General features: G+C 38.3%; 1 protein-coding gene across 2 annotated transcripts in view; it reads left to right on the top strand.

Annotated features, from left to right (window-relative positions):
* Positions 1-13,259, top strand: part of POLR3G (RNA polymerase III subunit G) — a 44,078-nt gene that overhangs the window by 18,928 nt on the left and 11,891 nt on the right. Inside the window, exons 5-6 of one of the 2 annotated variants that reach the window (XM_080803283.1) lie at positions 811-861; positions 12,726-12,808. In XM_080803283.1, the coding sequence (XP_080659409.1) occupies positions 811-861; positions 12,726-12,808 (134 nt within the window). The remainder of the gene's footprint in view (positions 1-810; positions 862-12,725; positions 12,809-13,259) is intronic. The other variant, XM_080803284.1, reaches the window with a different exon arrangement.

The raw sequence follows: 13,259 nt of genomic DNA, 5'->3' as shown, positions 1-13,259 counted from the left end.
ACAGTTTGAGAGAGAGAACGAGAGAGAGCGCGCACAAGCAGGGGAACTGCAGGCCAAGGGAGAGGGAGAACCAGAAACCCTACTGAGCTAGGAGCCCGATGCAGGACTTGATCCAGGACCCTGACTGAGATCATGACCCAAGAGGAAGGCAGATGCTTAACTGACTAAGCCACCCAGGCTCCCCACCCCCAAATTTTTTTTAATGAAATTTTCTTCTCCATAGGAGAAAATATGTTACTATTATATTTTGATTCCCAAGCTAAATCTGTATAGTCAGATATTAAGAAATTTTATTTTCATTGCAGAAGCACCAGTGATGCCATTTTTTTTTTTTAAAGATTTATTTTTTTATTTGAGAGGGGGCTGGATAGAGAGAGGGAGAGAGAATCTTAAGCCCTGATCCGGTATTCAATCTCACAACCCTCAGATCATGACTTGAGCTGAAACCAAGAGTTAGATGCTTAACCTACTGAGCCACTCAGATGCCCCTGTCATATCCTTTGTTTTTTTTGTTGTGGTGTTTTTAAAAATATTTCATTTATTTATTTGAGAGAGAAAGAGAGAGAGAGAACATGAGCAAGGGGAGGAGCAGAGAGAGAGGGACAAGCAGACTCCCCGCTGAGCAGGGAGCCCAGCTCGGGGCTCAATTCCAGAGCCCTGACATCACAACCTGAGCTGAAGTCAGATGATTCACTGAATGAGCCACCCAGGCGCTCCTGTCATGTCCTTTAAAATAGTCATATTGAGTGAGTGCCACTAATCCCTAAGGGGAATTTCAGTTTTTGTATTTTTTTTCTTTTGTACATGCAGATTGGAGAAGACTCCCAAGAGAAATGATGCCAAGGAAGAAGTGCAAAAAAGGTACATTGACTAATGTAATAATCCAGGTTTAAAAAAGTTATTGTTCAAATTCTATTTATTGAATTATCAATCTGAAGTTACACTCAGTGTTCTGAATGCTTTTCCTTAAAATATATTTGGCATTTGGTTATTTTGTTAAAAGTTTTTGTTGTTGATTTTCATTTCGTTTTTGTTTGTTTAGTTGTTTTTCCTTTCTTTAATTATGGAATTTTGATGTGCCAAGAAAGACTTTTCAAGTATATAAACAATTTTTTAAATTAAATTTAATTTTTTTGAGTGTTCCAAAATTCATTCTTTATGTACCACACCCAGTGCTCCATGCAATAGGTGCCCTTCGTAATACCCACCACTGGGCTCACCCAACCCTCCACCCCCCTCTCCTCCAAAACCCTCATTTTGTTTCTCAGAGTCCACAGTCTCTTATGGTTTGTCTCCCCCTCCGATTTCCCCCAACTCACCTCTCCTCTCCTTCTCCCAATGTCCTCCATGTTATTCCTTATGCTCCACAAGTAAGTGAAACCATATGGTAATTGACTCTCTCTGTTTGACTTATTTCACTCAGCATAATCTCTTCCAGTCCCGTCCATGTTGATGTGAAAGTTGGGTATTCATCCTTTCTGATGGAGGCACAATACTCCATTGTATATATGGACCATATCTTCCTTATCCACTTGTCTGTTGAAAGTCATCTTGGTTCTTTCCACAGTTTGGCGACTGTGGCCATTGCTGCTATGATCATTGGGGTACAGATGGCCCTTTTCACTACATCAGTATCTGTGTAGTGCCATTGCAGGGTCATAGAGAAGCTCTGTTTTTAATTTTTTGAGGAATCTCCACACTGTTTTCCAAGGTGGCTACACCAACTTGCATTCCCACCAACAGTGTAAGAGGGTTCCCCTTTTTCCACATCCTCTCCAACACATATTGTTCACTGTGTTGTTAATTTTGGCCATTCTAACTGGTGTCAGGTGGTATCTCAATGTGGTATTGATTTGAATCTCCCTGATGGCTAATGATGATGAACATTTTTTTATGTGTCTGTTAGCCACTTGTATGTCTTCTTTGGAGAAGTGTCTGTTCATGTCTTCTGCCCATTTTTTGACGTGATTATCTGTTTTGTGTGTGTTGAGTTTGAGGAGTTCTTTATAGATCTTGGATATCAGCCCTTTGTCTGTACTGTCATTTGCAAATATCTTCTCCCATTCCATGGGTTGCCTCTTCATTTTGCTGACTGTTTCCTTTGCTATGCAGGAGCTTTTGATCTTGATAAAGTCCCAAAATTTCCTTTTCGCTTTTGTTTCCTTTGACTTTGGAGACATATATTGCAATTTAGCATATTTGAAACTTTTTTAATGGTTATACAATCTGTATTTTAAGTTTTTTTCAATTAACTAACATATAATGTATTATTCATTTCGAGGTACAGGTGTGTGATTCACCAGTCTTACATAATGTCCAGTGCTCATTACCTCATGCGCCCTCCTTAATGTCCATCATCCAGTTACCCCATCCCCCCATCAAATCCAGCAACCCTTGGTTTGTTTCCTATGATTAAGAGTCTCTTACGGTTTGTCTCCCTTTCTGGTTTCGTCTTGTTTTATTTTTTCCTCTCTTCCCCTATGATCCTCTGTTTTGTTTCTTAAATTCCACATATGAGTGAAATCAAATGATAATTGTCTTTCTCTGATTGACTTATTTTGCTTAGTGTAATGCCCACATCATTACAAATGGCAAGATTTCCTTTTTTGATGGTTGAGTAATATTCCTGTGTGTGTGTGTGTGTGTGTGTGTGTGTGTGTATACATACATACATACCACATCTTCTTTATCCATTCAACTGTCAATGGACATCTCTGGTTTTTCCATAGTTTGGCTATTGTGGACATTGCTGCTATAAATTATTGAGGTCCAAGTACACCTTTGGATTGCTACATTTGTACCTTTGGGGTAACTACCCAATAGTGCGATTACTAGGTTATAAGATAGTTCTATTTTTAACTTTTTGAGGAACCTCCATGCTGTTTTCCAGAGTGGCTGTACCTGCTTGCATTCCCACCAACAGTAGGAGGGATCTCCTTTCTCTACATCCTCGCCAATACCTGTCATTTCTTGACTTGTTGATTTTAGCCACTCTGACTGGTGTGACTTGGTATCTCAGTGTGGTTTTGATTTATATTTCCCTGTTGCCAAGTGATGTTGAGCACTTTTTCATGTGTCTGTTGGCCATCTGGAGGTCTTCTTTGCAGAAATGTCTGTTCATGTCTCTGGCCATTTCTTGATTGGATTGTTCTTTGGGTGTTGAGTTTGATAACTTCTTTATAGATTTTGGGTACTAGCCATTTATCTGATATGTCATTTGCAAATATCTTCTCCCATTCTGTTGGTTGTCTTTTGGCTTTGTCTGCTGTTTCCTTTGCTATGCATATATTTTAAGTTTTTAACTTAAACATTTCGAACTGCTAAAATTTGGGAACTGGTAGATTAGAACTTTATATTGTACATAAAATACCAAAGTGAAAGTTTCTAATGTGTTGTTCTTTCATAATTCCACTGATTAAAAAGTTATTGAGCATCTACTATTGCCAGACACTGTGTAAAAGGAATAAAACAATGAGCAAAGTGGGAATAATCCTTGCCCTAATGGGGCTTACAGCCAAATGGAGTAAAAACATTAAACAAAAACACAATGTCCTCATTGGGAGGTCAGGGGAGTTTCTTTGAGAAAACGGAATTGGAAGTCCAGATTGAAAGATGAATAAGAAATTACTAATGTGATCGGGGGAAGAACATTGGAGAAAGACCAGGTTTGTGAGGGGAAGGTCATGAGTTCAGGTTAAAGGTGGTTTTTAAGGTTCCTTTGAAATATACCAGTAGAAATGTTAAGCATGTTGTTGCATACAAGGGGGTGAACCTCAAAATGGAGATGATAGTGATTAGCATAGCTACTATAGTTGAAACTATGAGGAAAGTATGAGATTGTCTAGGGTGAAATTAGAGAATTAGAGGAAATGAAGGCCTAAGCCTAACCTTGGAGGAATGCCAAAATTTAATAGACTGACAGAGGAGATGGGGAAAAAAAAAAAGAGAGAGGGGAAGAAGAGAGGCGAACCCAAGAGAGTAGAACTATGGAAGCAAGAGTACACAAGAAGTAGAGACCATTTCAGGGCACTTGGGTGTCTCAGTCAGTTAAGCATCTGCCTTCTGCTCGGGTCATGATCTCAGGGTCCTGGGACTGAGTCCTGCATCAGGCTCCCTACTCAGCAGGTAGTCTACTTCTCCCTCTCCTCCTGCTGCTTCCCCTGCTCTTGTGCTTTCTCTCTCTCTGCCAAATAAATAAATAAAATCTTAAAAACAAAAATTAAGTAGAGACTATTTCAAGAGGTAACAACAATGTTAAAGGAGGTTAAACAAAGTTGCTGTGAGGTCAAGTAAGATAAAGATTGGAAAATGGAAACTAATTTTTGACATGTTGGTCATTGTTGACCTTAGTGAGAGCTTTTCTCATTTTTTAAAGATTTCATTTGTTTATTTATTTAGAGAGAGAATGTGATGGGGGAGAGGTGTAGGGGGAGAGGGAGAGAGCAAATCTCAAGCAGACTCCGAGCTGACGTGGGGCTCAATCTCATAACCCTGAGAGCATGATGTGAGCCAAAATCAAGAGTCTGATGCATAATTGACTGAGCCACCCAGGCTACCCTCAGTGAGAGCTTTTTAAAAAGATTCGTAAGGGTAGAGTTCAGATTGGAACGGGTTAAACAGTAAATGAGAATTTAGGAAAAGGGGAAAGCTAGCATACATGAGTATTTGGGAAATTTGGATATAAAGAATAAAGAGAGAAAAAAGGAAGTAGCCAGAAAGGTTAACAACAATGGGGTAGAAACTAAGAGAAGAGAAGAAATACCCCCATCTCTTACCCCTCTCTTTTTATCAGGCCTTGTATTTTACGTTTTGCTTTTTAATAGACTTCATTTTTAGAGCAGTTTAAGATTCACAGGAAAATTGAACACATAAGTACAGATTTCCCATATGCTCCCTGCTGCCACACATGCATAGTCTCCCCCATTATTAACATCCCCCACCAGAGTGGCACATTTGTAACAATCAATGATCCTACCTTGACATAGCACTATTACACAGAGCCCATAGTTTACTTTAGGATTCACTCTTGTTTTTTTGCATTCTGTGGGTTTCGGCAAATGCATAATGACACATGTCCACAGTTGTATTATCATACAGAGTACTTTCACTGCCTTGAAAATTCTCTGTGCTCTGCCTTTTCATCCCTCCCTCCTCCTAACCCCTGGCAAACACTGACCTTCTTACTGTCTCCACAGCTTTGCCTTTTCCAAAATGTCATACAGTTGGAGGCATACAGTATATAGCCTTTTCAGATTGGCTTCTTTTACTTAGTAAAATGCATTTAAGTTTCCTCCATGACTTTTCATGGCTTGACAGCTCATTTTTTGTTAGCACTAAATAATATTCCATTGTTTGGATGTGCCACAGTTTATCCATTTACCTACTGAAGGTCATCTTGATTGCTTCCAAGGTTTGGCAATTATGAATTAAATTGTTATAAACATCCATTGTTGTGTGGACATAAGTTTTCAGCTCCTTTAATTAAATACCAAAGAGGATGATTGCTGGACTATCTGGTAAGAATATGTTTAGTTTTGCAAGAAACCATCAAACTGTCTTCCAAAGTTCTGCCATTTTGCATTCCCACTAGCAACCAATGAGAATTTCTGTTTTTACTCATCTTGGCTAGCATTTGGTATTGTCAGTGTTCTGGATTTTGGCCATTCTAATAAGTATGTGGTAGTATCTCACTACTGTTTTAATTTGCATTTCACATATGTGAAGCATTTTTGTGTATGCTTACTTGCCTTTTGAGTATCTTGTTTGGCAAGATGTCTGTTAAGGTCTTTGGCCCACTTTTTAATGTTTGTGTGTGTGTGTGTGTGTGCATTCTTACTGTTGAGTTTTAGGAGTTCTTTGTATATTTTGGGTAACAGTCTATAGGAAAAACTCAGTCTATGCTGTGAGTTTCTCCTTTACTCTCATACTACTACCACAACATTTCTGACACCAGATATGTGGAATTTTTTCCCCAAACTAAGCTGTTCTCTGCAGCTGGATGTCTTATAATTTAATTCAATTCCAACAGCAACTAGAATTAGCACAGGCCCCACAAGTTGAGGGCTCAGCCCCACAAGTTGAGGTCTCAGCCCCGCAAGACTATTCCCCACTTCAGATACCAATTCCAAGTAGTAGGTTCCCCACATTACCCACAACTTCTTTCTGACTTGGCTACAGATCAGAGGTTCCCATGACCCTCCTCCCACTTGGATTTTATTTGCTAGAACAGCTCACAGAACTCAGAGAAACTTACCAGTTTATTATTTAATGAAGGATATGATAAAGGATATAGATGGACAGTCAGATGAAGAGATAGATAGGGCAAGGTTTAGAAGGGTTCCCAGCACAGCAACTTCTGTCTCTGTGGAGTTGGGGTGTACCCCCTTCCCACTATGTGGATGTGTTTACCAACCTGGAAACTCCTCAAATCCCCATACTTTGGTGATTTTTATAGAGACTTCATCACATAGGTATGATCACTCATTAATTCAATCTCCAGTCCCTCTCCCCATTCCCAGGGAATGGGGGATGGAGCTGAAAATTCCAATCTTTTTTTTTTTTTAAGATTTTATTTATTTATTTGAAAGAGAGATAGAGATCACAAGTAGGTAGAGAGGTAGGCAGAAGGAGAGGGGGAAGCAGGCTCCCTGCTGAGCAAGGAGCCCGATGCGGGGCACAATCCCAGAACCCTGGGATCATGACCTGAGCCACCCAAGTGCCCCTGAAAATTCCAATCTTTTAAACATAGTTTGTCCTGTCTTGTGACCAGCCTCCCTCTTGAAGCGATCCAAGAGCCCACCAAGAATGGCCTCCTTAGAACAAAAGACACTCCTATTACCAAGTAAATTCCAAAGGATTAGGAACTCTGTCAGGAACCAGTTTCAAAGACTAAATATTAGAACAAAACATGCTACCGGTGTTCTTATCACTTAGGAAATTGTAAGTTTTAGGAGTTCTGTGCCAGGAACCAGAAACAGAGACCAATATATATTTTTTCTATTATTTCACACAGTCCTTTATCAGATATGTCTTTTGCAAATATTTTCTCTCAGTATGTGGTTTGTTTTCTGTCTCCTGACATTATCTTTTGCAAGGCAGAATTTTTTAATTTTAATGAAGTCCAACTTCTCAGTTATTTCTTTCATAAATCATGGCTTTGGTATTATATCTAAGAAGTCATCACCAAACTCAAGGTCATCTAGATTTTCTCTTATGTTATCTTTTAAGAGTTTTATAGTTCTGTGTTTTGCATTTAGGCTGTGGTCCATTTTGAGTTAATTTTGGTGAAGGGTGTAAGATCTACCTAGACCCATTTTATGCATGTGGAAGTTCAAGTCCAGTATTGTCAGTCCTCCAACTTTGTTCTTTCCTTCAATATTGTGTTGGCTATTCTGGATCTTTTGCCTCTCCACACAAACATTAGAAACAGTTTGCTGAAACTATAAAATAACTTATTAGGATATTGACTGAAATTGCATTGAATCCAAAGATGAAGTTAGGAAGAACTATCATCTTGACAATACTGAGTCTTACTATTTATGAACATGGAATATTTCTCCATTTATTTAGTTCTTTCACCTCATTCTTCAGAGTTTTGCAGTTTTCTTCATATAGACTCTATACATATTTTGTTAGGTTTGTATCTAAGTATTTCGTGTGGGGGGTGCTAATGTAAGCAGTATTAGATTTATAATTTCAAATTCCACTTGCTCATTTTTGGTATATAGGAAATATATATTGACTTTTGTGTATTAACCTTGTATCCTGCAGTCCTTCTATAATCGCTTATTAGTTTCCAGAGTTTTTGTCTCATTCTTTCAGCCCAAAACTGACCTTTGTATATTAACCTTGTATCCTGCAACCCTTCTTTTTTTTTTTTTTTGAAGATTTTATTTATTTATTTGACAGAGAGAGAGAGATCACAAGTAGGCAGAAAGGCAGGCAGAGATAGAGGGGTAAGCAGGCTCCCTGCCAAGCAGAAAGCCCAATGTGGGGCTCAATCCCAGGACCCTGAGATCATGACCTGAGCTGAAAGCAGAGGCTTAACCCACTGAGCCACCCAAGTGCCCCTCCTGCAACCCTTCTACGATCACTTACTAGTTTCCACAGTTTTTGCCTCATTCCTTCAGATTTTCTGCATAGATGATCATGTCATCTGTGAATGAAGACACTTTTATTTCTTCCTTCCAAATCTGTTGAAAGTAATGATAAGAAGGAACTTTCTTGGCTTGTCCCTAGTCTTAGTGGGAAAGTGTCAAGCTTTTCACCATTAAGTATGATGTAGCTATGGTTTTTTTTATAGCTATTCTTTATCAAGTTTACAAAGTTCCGCTCTACTTGTTTACTAAGAGTTTTTGTGATGAATGGGTGTTTGATTTTGCCAAATGCTTTTACTGCATCTGTTGATATGATCACATGATTTTTCTTCTTTAACCCATTAATGTGGTGGATTGGTTAATTGATTTTGGAAGGTTGAACCAGCCTTACATACCTGTGATGAGTCCTACTTGGTCGTGATGTATTATTCTTTCTATACATTGTGGGATTGGATTTGGAAACATTTTGTTGACCATTTTTGCTTATATGTTCATGAGAGATACTGGTTTTCTGTTTCCTTTTTTTTTTAAATATTTTATTTATTTATTTGACAGACAGAGATTATAAGTAGGCAGAGAGGCAGGCGGGGGGGTGGGGGGGTGGGACGGGGTGGGGGGAGCAGGCTCCCTGCTGAGCAGAGAGCCCAGGACCCTGAGATCATGACCTGAGCTGAAAGAAGAGGCTTTACCCCACTGAGCCACCCAGGCGCCCCTGTTTCCTTTGTTGTAGTTATTTGTCTGGTTTTGGTATTAGGGTAATGTTAGCCTCGTAGAATGTTTCCTTTCTTGTAATATTTGTCTGGTTTTGGTATTAGGGTAATGTTGGCCTCTTAGAATAGTAAGTATTGCTTTATCTCCTGTTTTCTGAAAGAGATTCCCCTCCCCTTTTAACAGCTCTATTGAATTATCTTTGACATGTAATAAAATGCATATATTTGAAATATATAATTCAGTAAGTTCTAACATATGTATTTAAAGTGGAAGTATTTTTATTTTGTTTCACCTCAGAACTACAATTTATAAGAATATTTAGCTTGCTTAAATACAAAATATTATATTTTTTTAAAAAACCAAAATGCTGTATGTTGAGATATAATACTTTATCTGCTGTCTTTTGTACCTTTGGCTTTTATTAGGCAAATATATTATTTTTACAGTATAATATCATGCACTAATACTGGTTATGTCTTGGTGAATCACAAATTTGTAGCAGACTTTAAAGAGTCAAAAAAGAATGTATCTGATTTAGAAAAATTGATATTTTCAAATATGTCACACTACCGCTCATCCCTAGAACTTTATATACAAATTGATTATTAGTAAAAATGTCCAATGTGTCAGAATTTCCATTTGTTAAAAAATAAGACAACAACCACAAAACTTCCTGTTTCTATTCTGAGCTTTTTTTTTTTTTTTTTGGCATATTGTAAAATTTCTGTGTTTTATTCCTGATAAACTTATACTCTCTCTCTTTTTCTTTATTGTTTCATTTTTTGCATGGGTTTTTTTTAAATTTTTTTATAAACATATAATGTATTGTTAGCCCCAGGGGTACAGGTCTGTGAATCACCAGGTTTACACACTTCACAGCACTCACCATAGCACATACCCTCCCCAATGTCCATAACCCCACTACCCTCTCCCTACCCCCTTCCCTCTCTCTTTTGTTAAATTGACCTCCATTGATTTACATGAAAGTAAACAGTACCCAAAAAGACAATGACTGAAAAACTTTGTTTCTTGAAGAACCAGCTATTGGCAGGTATTGAAAGAAACAACAACAACAACAACAAAAATCAAATATATGCATGTATTTGGCCAAAGATGGGAAAAATTGCATATTAATGTTTCTGGGTTAAAACAGTCTTTTAACAAATTTTGGCAATTTTTTTTAAAGATTTATTTATTTTAGAGAGAGAGTGAGAAACCATGTGAGTTGGGAGAGGGGCAGAGGGGGAAGAAGAGAGAGAGAATTCCAAACAAACTCCCCACTGAGCATGTGGCCCAACTCAGGGCTCTGTCTCACAACCCTCAGATCATGACCTGAGCTAAAACCAAGAATCAGACACTCAACCAACTGAGTCACCCAAGCATCCCAACAAATTTTGGTAATTTGACACTTCTCTCCCAGCTATACATAAAAGAATTTGTGATTATATAAAACCAGATTGATAAGTAGCAAAAGACGCTTGGTGGCCTTTCAGCAGCTGACTTTCTTAGTTAAGAGATCAGTAGTGTTTTTTTGGGTGTTTTTTTTTTTAATTTTTAAGATTTATTTATTTGAGAGAGAGAGAGCGAGCCAGGGGGAGGGGCAGAGGAAGAGAGAGAATCCTGAAACAGATTTGCTGCTGAGTGTCGAGCCTGACATGGGGCTCAATCCCAGGACCCTGAGATCATGACCTGAGCCAAAATCAAGAGTCAGCTGCTCAACCGACTGAGCCACCCAGGTGCCCCAAGAGATCAGTAGTTTTTTTGTTTTTTTGTTTTTTTGGTTTTTTGTTCTTAAAGATTTTATTTATTTATTTGACAGACAGAGATCTCAAGTAGGCAGACAGGCAGGCAGAGAGAGAGGGGGAAGCAGACTCCCCGCTGAGCAGAGAGCCGGACGTGGGGCTCAATCCCAGGACCCTGGGATCAGGACCTGAGCCGAAGGCAGAGGCTTTAACCCACTGAGCCACCCAGGCGCCCCAGATCAGTAGTTTTTAATAAGTTTATTTACCTGACCATGTTCTGTAATACGCAATTAATAGCCTTATGTGTTAGGAAACTTAAATAATTCAACAGAAGACTCTTAGAGAAAAAGACTTCATGATGTGAGTAAATTACATTCTTAGCTAATTGTTAGGTCCCCCAATAATGGGTCCGTGAATAAAGGAGCGAGACTGATACAAAGTGAAGGTCAAGCAAAGCTTTATTTCGCACCAAGCATCAAGAATCAGAGTGAACGTTTGGGGCCACGCCTCTTACAGAGAGGGCGACCTCTCTGCTTCACAGACTAGCTTTTAAGCTAAGGCCATGTGGTTGGGCCTGGCCATGCACAGGTGGCCAATGAAATTGTAACACACAGAGAAAGCTGCACAGTCATGTTAGGTCACACATAAGTGACCAATTGAATTACAATTTACCCTAGTAGATATTTGAATTAGCCTATCACCTTGGTCAGAATTGGCCCCCAAAAGGTGTCCCAAGGGGCGGGGCCCATACTCCTTGGTAACTAGGGAGACAGTACTGATCGCCCCCCTACTGATCGGATGTCTCCACCTGGCCTGACCCACCCTTGTATTTGGGCTTTGTTACCTGGGACTGGTTTCCGGGACTTGTTTTTAAGTAAGTCCCTTGGGGAAGGGGGACAAGGACAGTTTAAGTGTTAAACAACAAGTTTATTGTTTAACCTAGATGGAAGTGCTCTGACTAAAATAGGTCCTTACACTAATGTTTTCTAGCATCTATATTATAATATAAATTGAGATCTAGTTCATATATGATACTGCATTTTATGTGCTACAGTTCAAATTAAATGGTTTTTACCCTCAAGGGAAACAGAGAAAGTTACCCATTATTAAATCTGTTACTTTTTTCTGAGCAAAATGTCACAAATATATATGTTGGGGTTCTGAGCTCAGTGACTCCCTGAGGGGCAATTTGTTATAACACAGTAAATTATAATTCTGTCAGTTATGGGTCATCCACCACAATCTAGAAATTTGTTCTTCTATAGGTTAAATGTTAATCTTTAATGAAATTACGTCTTTCTGAATCATATTTTCCTCTGTTGCCAAGTAATTTCTAGGTATTTAGTTTGATTTGGGGAAAGGACTATAATACTTTTTGATCACAATGGGACAGTTTGGTAGCATATCATAATGCCTTGGTAACTGACTGGCTGGATCTATATGTGAAATAATTCTCCATTCCCTGTGGTTGTAGAATAGCCTCTAATGCATGATTTTTTATATGGCTTTAAAAAAATCCAAAAGCCATTAAAACTTTTTATTTACATTGCTTTGAGTTTTCAGATCATGTAACAGATACGTTCAGTTTAACCATTTTAATCTTTATTCCAAAGATGAGGGTTATGTTACATGAGTATAACTCCTTCCTCATTTCTTTAACCATTGACAAATGCATATTTATTCTGCACTTGTTTTTATTTTCCAAACCTGGTTGAATTGCTGTAGTTAAAATAAGGTACACTGATTAGTGAACAGGAAGCCATTGCGGATGATATATTTGTGAGAGTCTTTCACTGGTCCTCTCATGCTTCTACCTTAGGTAACATTTTAGTAGTCAGTGTAGACCTTAATAACATTACTTTCCAGTACAGATCTTCAGTACTGGTAAAAATATATCTGGTTACAGTGTTAGAAGACATCCTTTAAGTGATTATCATTTACTCCTCATCATGGAAAATTGGTGAGGCCTGCTGACTCAGTTATTCTTTATTTATTTAAGAAATACTATTTTTATTTAAGAAAATTATTTTTATTTAAGAAAATTAATTCGGTCTGCAAATTATGTGACTGTCTGCCATGACATATCACTATGCTAAGCAGCATATGAAGAGGCAAAAAAATATATAATGCAGAGTTACTGTTACAGAAATATGTGTTAACAGTGGTTTTACTTCAGCAGGCCCGAAATCTGTAAAGGCGAAAGATACAAGCAAAGGCGTTTCACTCCCTAATACTGCAGATGTATTGAAAAAAATCGAGGTAAGATTTTCTTCTTGCTATCTGCACAAGCTGAAAAAGTGTCATGCCTTCTTTCACCTTTTTCAGTCTTTCCACCTTCTCTCACTTTTGATAATATGTGGATTTGGCAGAACCAAGCCCAGCACACAGGGTAACTGGAAAGTTTTGAACATTGTTGGCTGGGAGATAAAAAAGCTCCATCCTGTCCTTTACCACTTACCTGTCAACATACCTTACCTTCTGTCACCTACTTCCCTTTCCCATGTATCGCTACTTTCCCCTCACACTGGAATTACATATGGGAAAGAAACACGAGTTACATACCTAAAATGTATTTCTTTTAAAAAAAATCTCAGGGCTTTTTTTTCCTATTTTTACACATGTACTTTATTAGTGCTTTTTTTTCTGTCTCTTGGTAAGTGTAGAAGATTCTGTTGAGAAAAAAGTAGATCTTACGGAACTACTTTTATAC

This window comes from Martes martes (assembly GCF_963455335.1).
Source record: "Martes martes genome assembly, chromosome: 5".
NCBI classification, from domain to species: Eukaryota; Metazoa; Chordata; class Mammalia; order Carnivora; family Mustelidae; genus Martes; species Martes martes.
Note: the sequence above shows the minus strand (reverse complement) of the source record. Positions and strands in the feature narration are given on the sequence as shown.